Source organism: Betta splendens, chromosome 6, assembly GCF_900634795.4.
Source record: "Betta splendens chromosome 6, fBetSpl5.4, whole genome shotgun sequence".
In the NCBI taxonomy this organism is placed as follows: domain Eukaryota; kingdom Metazoa; phylum Chordata; class Actinopteri; order Anabantiformes; family Osphronemidae; genus Betta; species Betta splendens.
Window position 1 is genome coordinate 5,405,020 of NC_040886.2, and position 20,780 is coordinate 5,425,799.

At 44.0% G+C, this 20,780-nt stretch overlaps 1 protein-coding gene across 7 annotated transcripts; it reads right to left on the reverse strand.

The window, feature by feature from the left end:
• Nucleotides 1-7,211: 7,211 nt before the first annotated feature.
• LOC114857917 (NACHT, LRR and PYD domains-containing protein 12-like) lies at nt 7,212-17,436 on the reverse strand. Of its 7 annotated transcripts, XM_055509932.1 has the most exons (12): nt 17,383-17,425; nt 17,005-17,200; nt 16,823-16,916; nt 15,797-16,032; nt 13,746-15,672; nt 13,244-13,414; nt 12,241-12,414; nt 11,581-11,754; nt 10,221-10,394; nt 9,317-9,490; nt 8,409-8,579; nt 7,212-7,786 (listed from the first exon to the last, which is right to left on the reverse strand). In XM_055509932.1, exons 3-12 carry the CDS (start codon nt 16,849-16,851, stop codon nt 7,774-7,776), a joined length of 3,243 nt encoding a protein of 1,080 aa, XP_055365907.1. In that variant the 5' UTR covers nt 16,852-16,916; nt 17,005-17,200; nt 17,383-17,425; the 3' UTR covers nt 7,212-7,773. The 7 variants fall into 7 exon arrangements, with proteins under 7 accessions (XP_055365907.1, XP_055365909.1, XP_055365910.1 ...); XM_055509934.1 differs by lacking the exon at nt 17,005-17,200 and having other exon boundaries at nt 17,383-17,436; XM_055509935.1 differs by lacking the exon at nt 17,383-17,425 and having other exon boundaries at nt 13,746-15,669; nt 17,005-17,296.
• Between the last annotated feature and the right edge of the window lie 3,344 nt (nt 17,437-20,780).

Consider the following 20,780-nt stretch of genomic DNA (forward strand, 5'->3'; position numbering starts at 1 on the left):
TAACGCTACTGTTTAACAGGACGAAGCAGATTGTTACGAGACATCGATTGTGACACTGTCGTGTTGGGCTTCAACTTTTCTTACTCTTGTTATCACTTTGATTGTATTAATATACATGCATGTTTTTATTTAATTTTATACACTACTTTTGATAAGAAAATTGTTTTGCTTATAATTACTTTATTCACAGCTGCACCCATAGCAGCAATGTGTGCTGTCACTCTGGCATTTTGGTCAGCCCACTATACTGCTATTCGATACAGACCTAAACGTGAAATTAGAGATGGCAGCTTGCCCAAAATGACATGAAACAGAACCCTACAGGAAACTTATGGCTAGCATACATCAGGTACATCTAAGTCCCTCATAAACCAGTCGTGCGTAGCATGTGCAGTCGCTAGACCCGATCTTACAGCTGTGCCCATTCCTTTCAATAGCAGTGAATGTTACAACGAACGGCAGTTAAGGAATCAATACTGTAGACCCCAGTGTTCCAAGATGCAATCCAACTTGCTGCATGCGAGCCGTACACACTTTAGGCAGTGGGATGAAGATGTTCAATCCGATAACACACGAGAGAATTGAGGTAACTGGCATCAAGGTGATGGAGAAGGAGCCTGGACATCCTGACGTGTGAGATGATTCTCCTGGACAGCTGCTCGTGGCTGGATCTCCTCCTGAAGTACTCGTCCTTCTGGGCGTCAGTGAAGCCTCGTACTTCTGTGACCCTGTCCACACACGTAGGAGCGGGTCGGGAAGTGATCCAGACCAGAGCCGAGGGAAGCAGGTTCCCCTGGATGAGGTTGGTCAGCAGCACGTTGACCGATGACTTGTGTGTGACGTCAGACACAACCTTCCTGTGGCTGAAGTCCAGTGAGAGTCTGCTTTCATCCAGGCCGTCAAAGATGAACAGAAGCTTTAGGACAGTGAGCTGCTCTGCTGGGACCTTCTGGAGCGTTGGATGGAAAATATGGAGCAGCGTGAGAAGACTGTGCTGCTGATCTCTGATCAGGTTCAGCTCCCTGAACGACAGCAGAACCACAACACTGAGGTCTGGGTTTTCCCGGCCCTCGGCCCAGTCCAGAGTGAACTTCTGCACCGAGAAGGTTTTTCCAACGCCAGCGACGCCGTTGGTCAGGACCAGTCTGATGGGTCTGTGTGGGTCAGAGGAGGCTTTAAAGATGTGGTGGACCTTGATGGGAGCCTCATGGAGGGTCTTCTTCTTGGAAGCTGTCTCCAGCTGCCTCACCTCATGTTGGGTGTTCACCTCTTCACTCTGTCCCTCTGTGATGTAGAGCTCAGTGTAGATGCTGGTGAGGAGGACTCCACTTCCTGTTTCACCTCCTTCAGTCACACGTTCACATCTGCTCCTCAGACTGAGCTTATGTTCATCTAAAGCCTCCTTCAACATCTGCTGAAAGAAGAAGAAACAATAACAGAGACTGAACTACAAGACCCACTTGTTCTGTTTGTGACCCACAAATGATTCAGTTAGAAAATGTCAGAAATATGAAAACATCAAAGTCAGTCTGGTTGAAACGATGACATAATCAGACACTTGTTCAGTCTCACTTAGGACGGTGCTGGTCCAACGACCCGTCTGTAGTCCAGCTCTGGTTCTGGATTGTTTCACACACTAAGGACAGGTAGAGTCTCCTGATGGTCCAGACTGGTCCCAGTATGAGGTGAAGCACTGTCTGCAGAACCAGTGTCCAAAGCTGCTAGAGACTGGATCCTTCAGAACCTCCTGACACACAGCACAGCAGGACGGCTGCTCCTCCACAGGAACACAACTCCTCTTCTTCTCTCTGTCAACACATAGTTCAGAAACAAACTGCTGAGCTTGAAGCATCTTACATATGTAACATTGGTGTCACAGGTTCTGGACCAGACGGTTCCTTCATGTTTTCTGTCCGTCTCTACTGTCAACTGTCAAATGAAGGAAAACAGGTGTCTGCGGCTCTAGGTTCATTACTGAAGATTACAGGCTCTTGTCTGGACCAATTACTCTTCATAGACAGGCAGCTGGGACCTGGAGTTTCCGAGCTTTGTCTGTGGTTCTGAACTCTGTAAACACAAACATGTTTTCATTCATATCACATCAGTCACTGATCAATTCTCTGATCAAAGTCATTTCTGATCAGATCTCAGATCAGATTCCAGCTGTTCTCTGTGATTGACAGCTGTTAGAGACACCGAGACCCAACAAATCATCAGTCGTTTCATTGTTCATCTTAAGGATCACGTCTAATCACATGAAGTTCATCCAGAAGAACATGAACTTCCTGAATGATCAAGTCAGGTTCATATAGAAATTCATACAGTCAAGAGATGAAGCTACAAGACACAGAATAAACTAACAATGATTCATATCAGTGAGTTTGGATCACTTCTTACTTTGTGTCTGACGCTCCAGGTTCAGGACTGAATGATGGAGGCTCACATCTGGACCAGTCCTTCTTCATAGACACACATCTGGATCCTGGAGACTCTGCTCCATCCTCTTCCTCCACACAAACACTCATCTGCTGAAAAAGCCAAAGATCCAGAGCTAAACACCTGCTGTGACTTGTATTAAAGTGAATCTGAGTCCAGAGTCTCACACACTGACTTCATGTCTTTGTTTAATAGGACTCTGATGTTGGACAGATCTGAAACCTGAGTTTCATGTTGTGGTTCTAATGTCACTGGGCTGCAAACACTGACTCATGTTGAACACTTTGCTTCTCTACAGTTTTACATCATGTGACAAACAGTATCAGACAGTGAAGCTCTTTAAATACAGACACTGTGATCACAGGCTGCTCAGAGTCTGTCTGACTTCACAGGAGTCACTGAGGCTGAAACAGGAGCTGCTCCATCGCTGGTTCAGAGGCTTTGAGTCTCAACATGTTACTACAAAAGCAGAAAAACTAAGAGTTCAACTCATGTACTGTAGTGATGCAGAAGTGACATGTTTTCACAAATCAAGCATCAGTGTCCTGTTTAAGTCGAGTTTACTGTTCAAGTTCTGTTCGAGTGTAAAGACTCTGGCAGTAATAACGTTTTCCCCTATAAGGGTCGTGGAAATGCTGGAGTCAGGAGACAAGGCTCACCCTGGACAGGTCACCAGCAAACACACATTCTATCAAAGCTTGTGGCTCACAGAGAGTGAATATTAATGCATTACTTCCTTACTAATACTGTCACTGATCACAATCTGTCTGTCTTAAGTGTAAATCCACAGTATTTTTATTGTTAAGTTGCCATTTTAAGTCATAACTCATAGTTCTAGGAGTCACAGGATGGAACTTATTGAAGTTTTAATTAGTTCAGTTCAATTCAATTTTAATTATATAGCACCGACTATATGAAATTCTGTTTGTCCTGTTGCCAAACTGAATTAAAATGTGTTTGTTTTGGGGTTTATTACTGCAAATAATTAAAGAACAGGGCTTTGGGTATATCATACAATAAATTACTGTCATGAAAGAAGAATGGGCTTCTCCAGGTTCGTCCAGGCAAAAAGCGCCTCACTAGACAGGAATGAGACTTTGCTCTCACTGTACAGATAATGGCATTCAGAGAAGGAGCCTGGAGCAGTTTGCTCACGAGGAGTAAAACACCTGCTGGCAGGTGCAGAGATGCTTTGATTGCAGTGATTGCAACAAAATATGAAGTTAAGAAACCATCATTTCAGTCAAGGCCCGTTTCATTAGTTTGTTTTTTAAATTGATTCTCTCAAGCCACAATTTAAAAGAGGTCTAATTTTCAGCAAACTTTGACTTATTACTTTTCTTAGTTTCAAGTTATTTCCAGGAACGCTGTGATTTTTTGCTGAACAGGAATTGTTTTGTCTACTGCTCAACTCTCCTTAACTAGGATTCATTTGGCCAAACAAACAAACAAACATGTCAATCTACTGTAGCTACAAAAATGAAGCTGAAAGACTGTGATTATCAGAGAACAAACCATCGCACGCTACAACAATAAAGCATAATCTTTTATGATACTATAGTATCTCTAAGCAAAACGCTGTTAACACTGTACAAAATAGTACTAAAGTTAAAACTACATGTGTGGGAACGATTTAAGGTTTAATCTAAATGAGAAATTATGTTGACAGTCACCAGGTTTCAGATTATACCAAAATAAGTCAAAGTCCCCTCGGGTTTAGTGACGCTGTTGGTGACCAGTGTCTCCATGAGCCACACTGATGGGAACAATCTGTTACTTTTATGTAGTACTTTTAGTTGTCAGATTACAGCTGTCCCACACAGGGAGCGGTACCACGTCTACTAGTCCTCATACAGAACTTATTGATTGGGTCAAGCCCACAGGCGGAACCCTGGGACATAATACAGGTCCAGATACACTCAGTGGGAGACTGCACCATTGTCCTTTCCTCTGAAGAGGCCAAAGCTGAGTAATGAATAATGAACAAGTTACCGGCATCACACAGCGCTGCAGTGCTTGTACTCAGCCTTAGTACTAATACTGCAGAAGCTCCGTCCTGTGTCCTCTGATCACAGCTTTGACTGTGCCCTCCACTACCGTTATGCGTTCCACACGCCGCTGGAGCAGGTGGGAGCAGGTCGGTGCTCGGCCTGCGGCCGGAGCTCCACGCAGCCCAATGACACAGCGCCAGGCTGAGCAGCTCGTCCTACCGTTGTGTCCGGACTCCCGCCGGAGCGCCACGGTTCCGTCCCTGCGCAGGAGGATGGACGACGGCTCCTCCACCCGGCGGAGCGTCCCGGCCGGCGGGCGGGGCGGCCTCAGCCCGCTGCAGCACTGGTGGCACACCGCCCACGCCTGCTCCTCGTTGATGGGCTGCTCGTAGGACTTCAGCACCTCCTCCAGAGACAGTTCCCGGGGTTCAGCCAGGTCCCGCGCTTCTCCGCGGTCCGTGGGGGCGGTGACCCGCGAGTCGCCGTCCTTGGCGCTTCTGTTAGTGGATCTGGCCATGGCTGCGATGCTCTGGAGCCCATTCTTTACTCCGTGAGCAACTGGGCCATTAATGATATCCTGACTCCGGTTCGGCCCGGTCTTCCGTCCGCTTCGTCATGTCGGTCTCTTCTAACTACAGAACCGCACCTGCTTTCACCTACCGGGGACAAAGTTGTTGGACACGAGTCGCTTCTGTAAAGAAGCAATGTTGTGTAACGTCACTAATTAAACGACATTTGGACAAAATTCATTGAAAACATATTGATTACTTTGGCAAAACAGTGTCTTTTTGTTTGATCTTTCTTGCAGTAAGTTTAAAACACCAAGGTTTTACATTCAGGACCTCAAACCATTGAAGCCCATAGAAACTTTATTTTTAAAAATCTTCCACGAATTTAAATAAATTGTGGGCGTGTGCTCAAAATTACAGTTCAAAGAAACTAGACTCCATTCAGTCTTCATCATCACTATTCCAACAGAGCAGAAGTCACATCCAGGAAATGTGTAAACCCATTCTCATTAGATTGAGACATTTTCTCCTCCCTTTTGCAAGTCAGTTAACACTGATGTCATTGAAAAGGTCTAAACTCCATAGTTTTAGCTTTGGTGAAGAAACAGAAACTAAATATTAGAAACTACAGTAGCAAGACTTGGATGAAGTCACCATGTCTTTTTCCACTTCACACAAATCTTCAGTTCACAACCGTCAGTTGTTCACTCTTCCTTGAATTTCCCCCCAGGGATGAATAAAGTTTCTTTGATTTGATTTGATTTAAACTCCACTTGTCTGAACAGTTAACAGAGGCCTAAACAGCAGCTCCAATGCCTAAATGACACATTGCGTTTGCTAAAGGCTCAAACTGTGTCAAACTACACAACTTGCAAACAAGTATATGAACACGACCAATCAATCATAACACAGTGGACAACAAAATACCAAACACTGATCTCAGTGGGAATCAGTGCATCATTGATTGTCATTGTAGCCTGTTGCGATTTGTTGTCTTTATATATAAGTTTTGTCAAACTTTTCTTTTTGCAAAGAATTAGATCCAGATGAAGAAATGCTTTGATACAATTCTTACTGAATCCACGACATTCATCTTTCAAAGTGTGGCTGAAATATTGTAAATGTTACAGAAAATACAAATGGGGGGAGTGTTTGCCCCTGGTTCTCATGGGGCGGACAGCGTTGACCCCCGGTGGCCCACTCTGACCTCGGGTGCTGTCTCTGTGGCTGCTGCAGCTCTGGGGGGCTCTGTGTGGGGGGCTTGGGTCGCAACACCTGCCCTCCTGGAACTGAAGGTGTGTGGGCTCCCTGGCTGCTAGGATTCTCTCCTCTGCTTGTTGGATGGGCGTAGTGGCCGAGCCCCTCACATCACTTTCACAAGCGGTATTGTTCATGCACCAACGTCTGCCTCACCCTTTGCGTGAATAATGTTAAGCTACAGCTTTACTAACCTTGTAGTGGGACACTCAACACCTGAGCTGATAAACAGGCTTTCCAAACCCAACTGTAAGTATTACTGATACTTATCACTACCAATATCAATAATGTGTGAATATGGAAATTGTGGTGTTGTATGTCATGACTATTATTAAGTAGTATGGGATATGTATAACAATGCATATGTATATGTAAATGATATGTATATGTTTGTATGAGTATGTGCGCATACTGTACCTCAACACTATTATTGGTATTAGTATTAATCTCCATGGTAAACCACAGTTCAACAGTTGTTTAGTCATGAATGTGTTAGCCTAAGGTTCATCCCTGCTTATTAATTTTGCACCGATTGTGTACTTAACAGATTTGCTTGATTTCAGCAGCTGGTTGCACAGTCACCCACCACCCCCCTTCCCGCACACACACCCCAAAGCAGAAACTTAACCTGTCCACCAACACAGCAACATCACACATATTTAGGATTAGCTAAATAAAACATTAAATAAAAAGTATATATATTTTATATTTACCCCTGTTGTAAAAAGCAAAGCTGTCCATCACAGTATGGCATACAGCGTAATATATGCTGCTTGTTAAACTGCTGGACAGAACAAAAAAAAAGAAAAAATTATATATATTTAGTTTAAGACATAGGCACTATTAATACACAGAAGATTTGTGTGGAGGAGTGTCAAACAGCCGCTTCAGTGATTTTACACTGATCTGGCTAGTTTCTAATAGTTAGGAATATATAGTTTCTGTTTGGTTATCAAAGCTCAAACTATGGAGTTTTGACAACTCTAATATGGTATTTACCAGATTTTCTGAACAAAAACAGAAATAAAATAAGTTTATTGCATTATGGATTGTGGACAGAGTTGTGCATATGGCGCCCTCTGGTGGCGACAGGCAGCAGTGACACTACATGACCAGAAACTGGGCCTCAACTTCCCACAATCCATCTATGATATTCACAGCACAAACGAGGAAGGGGACGAGGAAACAGAACCAATGATTGGAAGAGTCCACCCAGAACGAGACCCCACATTCTGGATTCTGCCAGATTGGTTTGGAAATTAGTTCATTATATGAAACAATGGCTTTTTATCCTTGGTCCTAAATGAAGGATGTTAAAAAGCAGAAATATTCAAGTTGTATTCAAATACTACATGTCACTGTTCTCGATATCCACTGTAACTACTGCACTACACACTTTTTTCCCACATGATCCTGGTGGATTGAACACAGAGCAGCTGGTTTCAGATCAGTTGACACAGAGTTGTTTCCACTGGTTCTGGTTCCTCTGTCAGTTACTTGTGGATGAAGCTCTGCTCCCAGTAACATAAACCAGTCAGAACCTCTACACACACACTGCTGCTGCTTCTACATCAAATTCATCACCAAATGCACCTGCAGAGAGAATGAGAGAGCAGAGAGCAGATCAGTGAGTGTCTACAGAGACTCCCTTCATCATCTGTCACATCCAGGACAAAGAGCAGCAGGACTTCAGTCGTGTTCAGAGCAGAAGTGGGGCAGCTTCCTTTCACCTCATCTTAATGTCTAGACTGAAGCATCAAGTCTGCTGACTCTGCACATTTCACTCAAGTCCACAGTGAAACAATGTGCTGAGTCATGGCTTTAGAGACGACTTCCTGTTGGTCCATTACAGACAGAGTCGCTGTATGGTGACCAACATCTCCTCTGCTTTGAAACATCAGCTGACACAGAAACATGAGAAGCTTTGGAGCAAACTAATGACAGAAGGACACAGACACAGATGTGATGACTGGACTTCAGCAGAGGTTCTGCTCTGGACCAGCACCACATGGTTACTACATGGAACCATCGTTCTATCAGCCAGACTGATCTCAGAGCTGTGACACATGAACCTGATCAGTAGTTAGTGTTGATGCTACGACACTTTGATGAGTGACAGCCACTGTCTCACTGGAGCTTTACTGGGAACACTGAATCTCTGCTGTAACACTAACTGGGTTTAGTCCAATACAGACTGACTCCAACCTCTACTGACCTTAGAGTCAACGGTCCACAGTATGGACACTGCTCCTGGTAACAAAGACGCACTGAATATCGATCTCGGACGTTTCCTCTCAGGTCCAGTTGTGTCAGAAGTGACGGGTTGCACTTCAGAGCTACGCCCAGATAACACCAGCTGATCTCTGACAAACTGCAGTAATGCAATCTGAATAAAGATGAAACAGTAGAAAACAAAAAGTCAGTTGAAACCATTCAGTGTCTTATGGTGGCGTCATGATTTTCTAGACCACATATTTGTCTCCTTATTGTCTATTCATTGGTTTGTTCCATGTCGACAGGGCAACATCATGATCTTGACTGAAATGTTCCTGTCTAAACTCTGATAAACACCAGTGAACTTCAGGCTTCGTCACCAGCAGAGAACAGAGACACTGACTCCACACATGCTTTAGTGTGGACCAAAGTGTCTCCATAGGATCCAAGCTGTCAGTGACCTTTGACCTTCACTCCTCTGGAACAGCTGTGCTTCCTGCTGCAGGTGATGGTGGTTCTGTGATGCTGCTAGGATTCATTTCCTCTTCTCTGCTCCTCCTCCAATCAAACATCATCTACTGTCTGCGGTGTTTGATGATCATTAATGAGCTTCACTCAACTATTTAGTTCTGTGTCCGGTTCTGAAGCTGCTGCTGATTCTATCTTGCTTCTATTTTCTCCAAGCAGATTCTCTGTAGCTGCTTTATACAAATGCCTTCATTTAGTCTCAGTCAGTTCTAAGAGTCAAACATGATCAAACATTTAAATTGCATTTTATTTTTTAAACCATTGTTACACTGACTGACATTTTTACTTCCTTCCTTTCAGTTATTGAACAGATAAACCTGATAAACCTGCTATAGTTTACATCACATTAAGCTCACACAGGACTAAAACATGGAGTCTGACCTCACAGTCTCCAGTTGACAGTCACGACTCTCCAGACAACGACACAGATGCTTCACTCCTGAATCCTGCAGCTTGTTGTCACTCAGGTCCAGATGTTTCAGATGTGACGGGTTGGACTTCAGAGCTGAACCCAGAGAATCACAGCTGATCTCTGACAAACTGCACCAAGTCAATCTGAGTAAAGACGAAATAGTAGAAAACTGTTCAGCTGAAACCACTCAGTGTCTCATCGTGTGTTGGGAGCTGAAGAAAGCAGAAGTTTAGAACCTAGAAGGTCCAAACATCAAAACCAACAGGATGCAAGTTAGGACAGTACAAAAGGCTCATTAATATTAAGGACAACATGCTGCTGCTTCAGCTTAGACGTCGTGACTTCAGCTCTTCAACTCTGCAGCTCCGCCACTGGCTCCATCTGGACTCACTCATGTTGTGCTGACACATTTATCTGAGCTTCTACTAAAGGTCCTCATGAGTCCGACTCAGGTTCTGGATACGTGACATTTATAGAAACACACAGAAAATTTTCTATTGACAGAACGACATCATCACAGAAACATTTTACACTGAGGAAACATTTAATGGAGTGAAACTGATGGAAAGAGTCAAACAAGCAGATCAGAATGTCTCAATACGGAATCTTGGGTTTTGGCTCAGAACCAACATGATGGAGCCTTAGAAAAGTGTTGCAGCATCTGCTACTGATCATAGATTTGATATTTTCTGACTCATTAAACTTGGTTTTGCTTTTAAACTCAGTGATAAAATAAAATAAACGACTGAATCAAAGAAAAAAACAGACTTTACCATGAAGACCCTCAGGGTTCATCAGCAGAACATCAGCCTCATGTGTCAGTACAACATTCACATCACATTAAGCTCACAGAACTAAAACATGTAGTCTGACCTCAGAGTCCCCAGTCGACAGTCACGACTCTCCAGAAAACGACACAGATGCTTCACTCCTGAATCCTGCAGCTTGTTATGACTCAGGTTCAGATGTTTCAGATGTGACGGGTTGGACTTCAAAGCTGAACCCAGAGAATCACAGCTGATCTCTGACAAACTGCAGCGACTCAATCTGAAAAAAGAATCAAAGATGTGGATCAAAGCATTAATAATGAGTCAGATTTGTCCTGATCACTGATGTTCAGTCTAAAATGAGCAGAGTGACTTTGTGCTTGTGTTGTTGTGTCGTCATGATCTCAGCTTCTACACATCATTCACATGTCAGCACAACATTCATACACCTGTTGATGTCAGCAGTGATTCACAAGCTGCTGCTGGAACCGGAAGAAAAGCAGACATGTTGGATCAATGATTCTGGCTTAATGATTCTGATTCTTGTGATATTGTGAAGTGACGAATTGAAACCAACCAACACTGGACATTTTCTGCAGCTGCTTTACAAACATCAGTGAGAAATGCAGTGTGTAACTTGAGCAGGTTTCATCTTAGTCAACAAAGACTTTGATGACAACTCACTGAAATGAAGTAAAACTGCAGAAGAAGAATTTAATGAATGAGTTGCCAACCAGGATGGACCTGCCTGGTCCCACTGGGAACAAACACACACTTACTGACTGGCTCCTGTTTGGTGCCACCTTGTGTTTCTGTGCAGTGGTTGGGTTCTGATGAACTGGACTTTGTGTTGATGAACTGACTGTGTGGTGTTCACAGCTGGAAGGACCTGGGTTCAGCAGGAGCCTTTCTGTGTGGGTTCTGTTCTGGTTCTCCTGCCACAGTCCAAAGACCTGAATTTCGGCTGCTTAGCTGCTGACTCTGAGCTTCCATAGGTCTGATTGTCTGTCTCTGTGTGTTGGACCTGTGATGGACTGGTGACTGGTCCAGAATAGACCCTGTCTCCTGCTGAGTGACAGCTGGGATCAGCTCCAGAGCCATGCAGACCCAAACAGGACAAGTTGTTGGGATGATGGATGTATAGATGCAGAGGGAACCACTGTGCAAACCAAGACTGGACCTTTGGACTGGGACCAGTTCTGCCAGTTTCATTAGTCTGTTATGAAATAACTTTAGGACTTTAGGGTTTCAGAAACAATTTGGGCTCCAAGTATAAAGAATATAGTTTTATATTGTTGTTTGTATTTTAATGTTTAATATTCATTCAGTGGAACCAAAGTGATCAAAATATATGTAACCAAAAAAAAAACAAACTATTGACTGTCAGGGGAGAAACCTGCTGGTTTCTTGAAGCAGAACCACACTCAAAACCTAGAACATAAAACAGTAACAGTCAGTGAACTGACCTCAGAGTCTCCAGTCGACAGTCACGACTCTCCAGAAAACGACAGAGATGCTTCACTCCTGAATCCTGCAGCTCGTTCCAGCTCAGGTCCAGTTCTTTCAGATGTGACGGGTTGGACTTAAGAGCTGAACCCAGAGAATCACAGCTGATCTCTGACAAACTGCAGCTCATCAATCTGAGTAAAACGAAACAGTAGAAAACTAAGAGTGAGTTGAAACCATCCAGCGTCTCAATAAGACAAGATCCTAGACGGTCCAAACATCAGTAGTAACAAACAGTAGCAAGGACTCATTAATATTAATGACAACATGCTGCTGCTTCAGGAATCAATTAATAGAGTCAAACTGATGGAAAGAGTTAAACAAGCAGATCCAGAACGTCTCATCACGGAATCTTGGGTTTTGGCTCAGAACCAACATGATGAAGCCTTAGAAAAGTGTTGCAGCATCTGCTACTGATCATAGATTTGATGTTTTATGACTCATTAAACTTGGTTTTGCTTTTAAACTCAGTGATAAAATAAAATAAACGACTGAATCAAAAGAAAAAAACAGACTTTTCAATGAAGACCCTCAGGGTTCATCAGCAGAACATCAGCCTTGTGTGTCAGCACAACATTCACATCACATTAAGCTCATAGAACTAAAACATGGAGTCTGACCTCAGAGTCTCCAGTCGACAGTGACGACTCTCCAGAAAACCACAAAGATGCTTCATTCCTGAATCCTGCAGCTCGTTCCAGCTCAGGTCCAGTTCTGTCAGATGTGACGGGTTGGACTCCAGAGCTGAACCCACAGAATCACAGCTGATCTCTGACAAATTGCACCAACTCAATCTGAATAAAGAATCAAAGATGTGGATCAAAGCATTAATAATGAGTCAGATTTGTCCTGATCACTGATGTTTAGTCTAAAATGAGCAGAGTGACTTTGTGCTTGTGTTGTTGTGTCGTCATGATCTCAGCTTCTACACATCATCCACATGTCAGCACAACATTCATACACCTGTTGATGTCAGCACTGATTCACAACCTGCTGCTGGAACCAATAAAAAAACAGATGTGTTGGATCAAAGACTTCATCTGGTTCCTTTCATTCATCGTCTTCTCTCTAAACCTGAACTGTTCTGTGTCGTCTGATGGAAAATGTTCAAACTAATGTTTGGATCAAACTACAAACTGACCATTGTTGATGAAGTGAATCATCTTTAGAACTGATCCCAGTCAGATGTTCTCTCCTCTGGTCCTACATGGAACCTAGAACCTTTGTAGCAACATTTCTGCAGCCTCATATTCATGCTCCTGTTTCCTGCTTGTGTCTCTACAAAGTGACATCATTGTCTGACAGGAAGCATCACACACAGGTTGAAGTGTCGCCTGTTGATGGAGACGAATCAGACGCCACTAAAGATCCTTCAAACATGTGGCGACATAATTTACTCTGGGTCTCTGCTGCTGTGTCACATTTAAAGTGACAGAAAAGACAAGACAGACACAAACTTCTGTTCATGAGCTTTATAGACTTTATAGAGTCACAAGAATTATACATCAATGATTCCTGCAGGTTTCTGAAACTAGTCTCTTTTGATTATAGATTCAAGTGGAGACGTTTGAAGCGACAAGCTGAAAAACTGCTGCTGAGAAACAAACCAGGAAAAACACTGACCTCAGAGTCTCCAGTCGACAGTGAGGACTCTCCAGTCCAGCACACAGAACCTTCACTGAGTCCTGCAGGTTGTTGTGACTCAGGTCCAGATGTGTCACATGTGACGGGTTGGATTTCAGAGCTGAGGCCACAACTTCACAGTGAGTCTTTGTGAGTCGACAGTCAGAAAGTCTGTGATGACAGAAAATATAAAGTCTATAAATGTGAACTGACTTCATGAATGTTGATGCTGAAGCAGCTGTAGCTCAGTTGGTCTCGTCCATCACAAAGTGTGGTGTGAACCTTGTGTCAATGTGATCAATGTGATGAAGAGCAGATAGTTTGGACACATCACTGGAATGTCACGGTGTCCAGATGTGGTGACAGGAAGCTGTGATGTGTGTTTAATGTGATGAGGCAGTAGCTGCTCTCATATCAACTGGATGTGTTGCTCTGTGTGACAACACAGATGAGAGCTCCACTCGTCCCCAGCTGTTTAGCTTTACATTAACGTTGGACTTACTGAGCCGTTCTGCAGTTCCTCACAGCTGGAATCAGTCTCCGTCGTCCCTCCAGTGATGTGTTGTACTGGTTCAGGTCCAACTCATCCAGAACCTCCTCTGACATCTGCAGCATGTAGGCCAGAGCTGAGCACTGGATCAGAGAGAGTTCCTTCTCTGATCTGTTCTTTGACTTCAGGAACTCTTGGATCTGCTGATGGACTGAGTGGTCGTTCATCTCCATCAGACAGTGGAAGATGTTGATGCTTCTGTCTGGAGAGATTTTAAAACTGTTCATCTCCTTCAGGTTGTTGATGATTGTCTGGATGGTTCCTAGACTGGTCTCTGTGTGACCCAGCAAACCTCCTAAGATTCTCTGGTTGGACTCCAGACAGAGGCCATGAAGGAAGCGAACAAACAGGTCCAGGTGGCCACTTGGACTCTGGAGGGATTTAAACATGGTTCTACACAAGAACTCATCCAGAGATGAGGGAGTTTTAGGATGAAGCTCATCACTGTGTTTTGATTTGATTGTTGTTGTTGTTTGTTTTGAAATGTGATTTGTTTTACATACAAACAACTGTTTGATCTTTGTAAAGATTGATCCTCTGTTTTTGGATTCTTCTTCTCCTTCTTCTTCTTCTTCTTGGAAGTTCTCCAGTTCCTCCCTCTTCCCGTTGGTGCAACAGTGCATCAAGTAAACAGCAGCCAGAAACTCCTGAATGCTCAGATGAACAAAGCAGTAGACTGTTTTGTGGAAGATCACACTCTCTCTCCTGAAGATCTCTGTACAGACTCCTGAGTGAACCAAGGCCTCTGTGACGTCTAGACCACACTGCTCCAGGTCTTCTTGGTAGAACATGATGGTTCCTTCCTCCAGATGTTTGAGCGCCAGCCTCCCCAGCTTCAGGAGAACTTCCCTGTCAGCCTCCGTCAGCTCCTGTGGACTGGTCTCATGTCCCTCATGGTACTTGTTCCTCTTCCTCTGGGTCAGGACCAGCAGGAAGTGTGAGTACAGGTCTGTCAGGGTCTTGGGCAGCTCTCCTCTCTGCTCTGTAGTCAACATGTGCTCCAGAACCGTAGCAGTGATCCAGCAGAACACTGGGATCTGACACATGATGTGGAGGCTCCTGGACGTCTTGACGTGTGAGATGATTCTGCTGGACAGCTGCTCGTGGCTGGATCTCCTCCTGAAGTACTCGTCCTTCTGGGCGTCGGTGAAGCCTCGTACTTCTGTGACCCTGTCCACACATGTAGGAGGGATCTGATGGGTCGCTGCAGGTCGGGAAGTGATCCAGACCAGAGCCGAGGGAAGCAGGTTCCCCTGGATGAGGTTGGTCAGCAGCACGTTGATCGATGACCTGTGTGTGACGTCAGACACAACCTTCTTGCGGCTGAAGTCCAGTGAGAGTCTGCTTTCATCCAGGCCGTCAAAGATGAACAGAAGCTTCAGGACAGCGAGCTGCTCTGCTGGGACCTTCTGGAGCTTTGGATGGAAAACATGGAGCAGTGTGAGAAGACTGTGCCGCTGATCTCTGATCAGGTTCAGCTCCCTGAACGACAGCAGAACCACAACACTGAGGTCTGGGTTTTCCCGGCCCTCGGCCCAGTCCAGAGTGAACTTCTGCACCGAGAAGGTTTTTCCAACGCCAGCGACGCCGTTGGTCAGAACCAGTCTGATGGGTCTGTGTGGGTCAGAGGAGGCTTTAAAGATGTGGTGGACCTTGATGGCAGCCTCCTGGAGGGTCTTCTTCTTGGAAGCTGTCTCCAGCTGCCTCACCTCATGTTGGGTGTTCACCTCTTCACTCTGTCCCTCTGTGATGTAGAGCTCAGTGTAGATGCTGGTGAGGAGGACTCCACTTCCTGTTTCACCTCCTTCAGTCACACGTTCACATCTGCTCCTCAGACTGAGCTTGTGTTCATCTAAAGCCTCCTGCAAAGCAGCATCTGCTGAAAGAAGAAGAAACAACAGAAACCCACTTGTTCTGTTTTTGTCAGAATAAATGTCAGAATTATGAAATATGAAGTCAGTCGGTCGAAACCATGACATCATCAGACACATTTTCAGTCTCACTTTGAACGGTGCTAGTCTGACGGCCCGTCTGCAGTCCAGTTCTGGTCCTGGATTGTTTCACACACTGAGGACAGGAAGAGTCTCCTGATGGTCCAGACTGGTCCCAGTATGAGGTGATGCACTGTTTGCAGAACCAGTGTCCACAGCTGCTAGAGACTGGATCCTTCAGAACCTCCTGACACACAGCACAGCAAGACGGCAGCTCCTCCACAGGAACACGACTCTTCTCTTTCTCTCTGTCAACACATCAGTACAGAAACAAACTGATGAGTCCAACACTGTAGAAGCTCAGATGGTCCAGAGACCAATAAACATGACCCACTGCTCTGTCTGGACTCAGCATCAGTGTGGTTTCTCTGGCTTCAACTCTCCTGCTGCACAAACACTAATCAGCTGCTTTTCTTTTCTTCTCACATTTGCTGATCTGCTGGGATTTATACACGGTCAGCACTTCCTGCAGCTCCTTCACAGTAAAAGCCTCTACTACAGACAGCAGCTTCTGAGCTTGGCTCTGCCAGGTGTGACTCGACTCTAAAGACTGTGGTAGAGCAGCATCTCACAGGTTCCTTCCTTTATGTTTTCTGTCCGTCTGTCAACTGTCAAATGGAGGAAAACATGTAGAACAATCATTGTGCAAAAGAGAAGTTGTCTAAATCTACATTGACCAATTTCTGTTCCTGTTTGTCCAAACAGAATGTTTCCATCCACAGATGTTTGTTCTAGACCTGTAGGAACAGGTAGGAACTGTAGATCAGCTCTTAAACAGACCCGATTTGTAACTTGGGCAATGCAACAATTTGTTAGACTCTTCAATGTAAATCACCTACATTAAAGAAGAAATTTGTACTACATACACTATAGTGTTTGGACATGGACAACATGGAAAAACATTTTCTTAAAGAGTTGAATCTGTAACACAAAGCATAAACGTGAAGGAAAGCAAAACAAAACTATCTGCAGCTCAACCACGGAGGTAAATACAGTACTATGTGTGTACATTTAACTCAGTAAAGTTAAAACACTCACCTTATCACTGATATAGTGTGTTTGTCCATGTTATTATTCAGTTTGTTTGGAAGTTATGGGCTTATTTAGTACTTGTCCAGAAAATATGCGTCACCTGGATTCGAAAGAAAACATGGTTAAAAAACATGTACTGTAGTGGGTGCGGCTAAATTTTAAAGACACACTGTGACACATAACATTACTAGTCTGCAGGTACTGTCGAAGTCCAGTATTGAAGGATCCACAGGATTTATTACAGTTTTTATCAGTCGCTTTGACGCAGCCGTACAGTGAAACAACACATTCTCTTAACAGTTCGCAGTCATGTACTGCGGTCACGTGAACCGTCGTTCGTTCATCCGTCGTTCAGCCAAAAACGTCTTGCGCCCGTATTTTGCCCTTTACAGCAGAACACAAAACACACTCGTCGCGACTTCCTCTTTTCATAACGAGACGTCTGGTCTGTTCAAAATATGGAAAACTACGAAACAAAACATTGCATACATAGAAAAAGCTTCGCCTAATAAAGATCGGTGTACTTTTACTGTAAAATTGAGTATTTATTAGTATTGTATACATACATAGTTTGGTTGACCGTTCCAGTTCGTGTTGTGTTATGTGGCTCTTTTATTTTGAAGCGCAGATATTTGCGTGACGTCAGGTGTGCTTCCGGGACCCGGGAGAAAGAGGCGTTTTTTGTTTTTTGTTCTGTAGTAATTCCGAGTGATTGAGGACTGTTTGAGACCTGTTGTCACCCCGTGTTGTAATAAAGAAAATAAAGGAGTGCTGTTCACACCGAGGCTCGTAACAGTATTTAAAACTACCATGGTATTCTGTAATACTGTATGGGCCTCATAGTAAACGTTGATGATTAATAACTTGACTTTGGTGCAGACCACTTTCTCCTTGTTCTACTAGATGTGTACTATCACCCCACAAAGATCTGTTTGCTTTTACTGTATAGTTTAGGATTTATTAATATTTAAAGCCACAATACCAACTACAAACAGTGTAGTGTTTAACTATGTATTGTTTTACTATTGTGTCTGTATTGCAAAGAGAGGATAATTGCATTAAATCTAATACTGAATATGTTGTTATATACATTTTGTATGTACATTTTAGTGTTCAACACTAAATATTGTAATGTGCAAAAACGGAGACGGCAATAACTATGATAAAACAAACTCCATCCTTTAGGTGGCCTGGTAGCTCAGCTGGTAGAATGGTACAGTAGATCGGCCTCGGGAAGGCAAAAAGGTCTGCGGTTCAAAAATGCAGAGAGCCCCACTGTGGGACTAATAAGGGACTTTCCTTACCTCCGGTGTCCAGCACCGGGTTTGGGGATTACCACCACGACAGGCACCGGAGACCTTGCGTCCACAGCACAGAACGGCCGCGTTGACAATGGAGGCGGAGAACACGGTCCACTCAGACTCTATGTCTCTATGACTGTCTCCAGCCTTCCCTCGGAATCTGTAATTTAAAGATCCTTCTGACAAAGGGTTCAGCCAGACGTTCCCAACAGACCATACATTTGGGCCTGCCAAGTAGTTCCAGCCTTTTTCCCTGCTAGGGGATGCTGATCCGTTGACAGCTCAGCCCCGTCTTAACTCGGGTGTCCAAAACATATGGCTGAAGGTCAGGTGACACGACTAAAAAGTTTATCATCAACCTCTGGCCTAGGGTGTACCGCTCAACCTCCTGCACAAGCTCAAGCTCCCCCCCAGTGACGTAACAGTCCATGTTTCGATAGCCAGAATGGTTGTCCTGAGATTGGGTCGTCGAGGCTCTCGCATTCGACTGTTGACCACCACTGGGTTTGGCTCGAGGGTTAGTTCTTAGTCTGGCCCGTGGCCCAGGACCTGTTTGCCTTGGGAGACCCTACCAGGGACATTTCGCCCCCGACAACATAGCTCCCGGGTCATTCGGGCACACAAACTCCTCCACCATGTTAATGTACTGTATGTTTCACACAAAAATATTCAGTTTTTGACTGTTCCATGACTTATATACTATATTAAACAATAAACATTTAGTTTTGAATTTTAAAAGTCATACTTTGGAGTCCTAACAGATGCTAATAAAAGGATTTAATGTGTGTATGCCTAGCCTTACTCGCAGTTCTTTATATGAAAAGGTGACATATAATCTGGGCCTGGCATTATGCACTAAAGTCAAGTTATTAATCATCAAAGTTAACTATAAGGCCCATATGGTATTACAGTATGAAATTGTATGTTTGAATACTAATAAATCCTAAGCCATACAGTAAAAATACACAAATCTTTGTGGGATTATAGTACACCTCTAGTAGAACGAGAAGAAAGTGGTCTGGGTCTGGAAATATGCACCAAAGTCAAGTTATTAATTATCAAAGTTGACTTTATTACAGTATGACATAATACTTTCAAGTACTGCAAAGACCTAAACTGTACAGTAAAAATACACAGATCTTTGTGGGGTGATAGTACACTTTTAGCAGAACAAGGAGAAAGTGGTCTGAGCCCGGAACTATGCATCAAAGTCAAGTTATTAATCATCAAAGTTGACTGTATTACAGTGTGACGATTTCAACCCAACTGTGTCATAGTTGCTCAGTGATTCATGAGGATTCGAGTTCGCCATCTCCACTGTACTGTAGCCGAGCCTGATAGATGTGTTGCCAACCTGCTAGCCTTTGTTTCTTCCCCTTGCCTGCTCCTTACCTGTACCTCTGCCGATCGTCGTCCCGTGTACTGAGCCCCAACACAACGACCTGCCATTAAACCTGTTTCACACCTACCCGAATGTCTCAGCGCTGTGCATGTGGTTCCGCCATATCCGAGTTTTTTGACACTCCCATATCTGTATTCCTCTTCACACACACGCACACACACACACAAACATATATATATAACAAGACAAGAACATGAAGAGCAAAGTCTTATAAGAGGAAGCTTTGTTATTAGGTGCTTTGTAAGTGAGGATAATTTTGGAATTCTGTTCAAGGAGACAATGTAGCGAAGATAATGTAGGAAAATATATAATCTCTCCATCCATCCATCCATTTTCTTAACCGCTTACTCCCTAGTGCGGGGTCACGGGGGTGCTGGAGCCTATCCCAGCTGGCTACGGGCGAGAGGCAGGGTACACCCTGGACGGGTCGCCAGTCCATCACAGGGCAATAATCTCTCTTACATTTTTTATTAATCACTTGTTTTAAGAAACTATTTTCCACTCAGTCTTCATCATCACTTTCCAGCATAGCATCAGACACATCTAGCAAATTTGTAAAACTGTTCTCATTAGATTACAGTTTTTATCGGTCACTTTGACACAGCCGTCCAATGAAACTCCACATTTTCTTGACAGTTCACACACAGGTCTAAAGAGCAACTCCAATGTCATCACGACATGCTTTGTTTGCAAAAGGCTCTAACTGTGTCAAAACATTGAAAATATGCTTCAAAACATAATTTTGCCTTCAATCAATACAACCTACAACCAAGTATATGAACACGTCCAATCAGTCATAACACAGTGGACAGCAAAATACAAACCACTTCATTGATCGACATTGGAGCCTGTTGCTATTTGCTGACTTTGTAGTTTAGGTCAAATTTACCTTTTATGCAAAGAATTTGATCCAGATAAAGAAATGTTTTAATGCAGTTTTTTATTAATGTCACGGACTCGAAGCAGGCAGACGGCGAACCCACATGCACAGCACGGAGGCGATATTATAATCCACAAAAGGTTTATTCTTAAAGGCACGGTCAGACGGTCCAGGTCATACACGAAAAGGCTCGGCGAAGGTACAGACAGGGAACAGGCAAAAAACTCACGGTAAGTAGACAATCCAGGGTCGGGCAGGATACATGATACAGACAGGAACAGGACACGGGAAACACGAACACTCAGGGAACTCAACTCATCAAACACGAACACTCAGGGAACTAGAATACGACAATCTGGCAGGGAACTAAGGACACAGGTG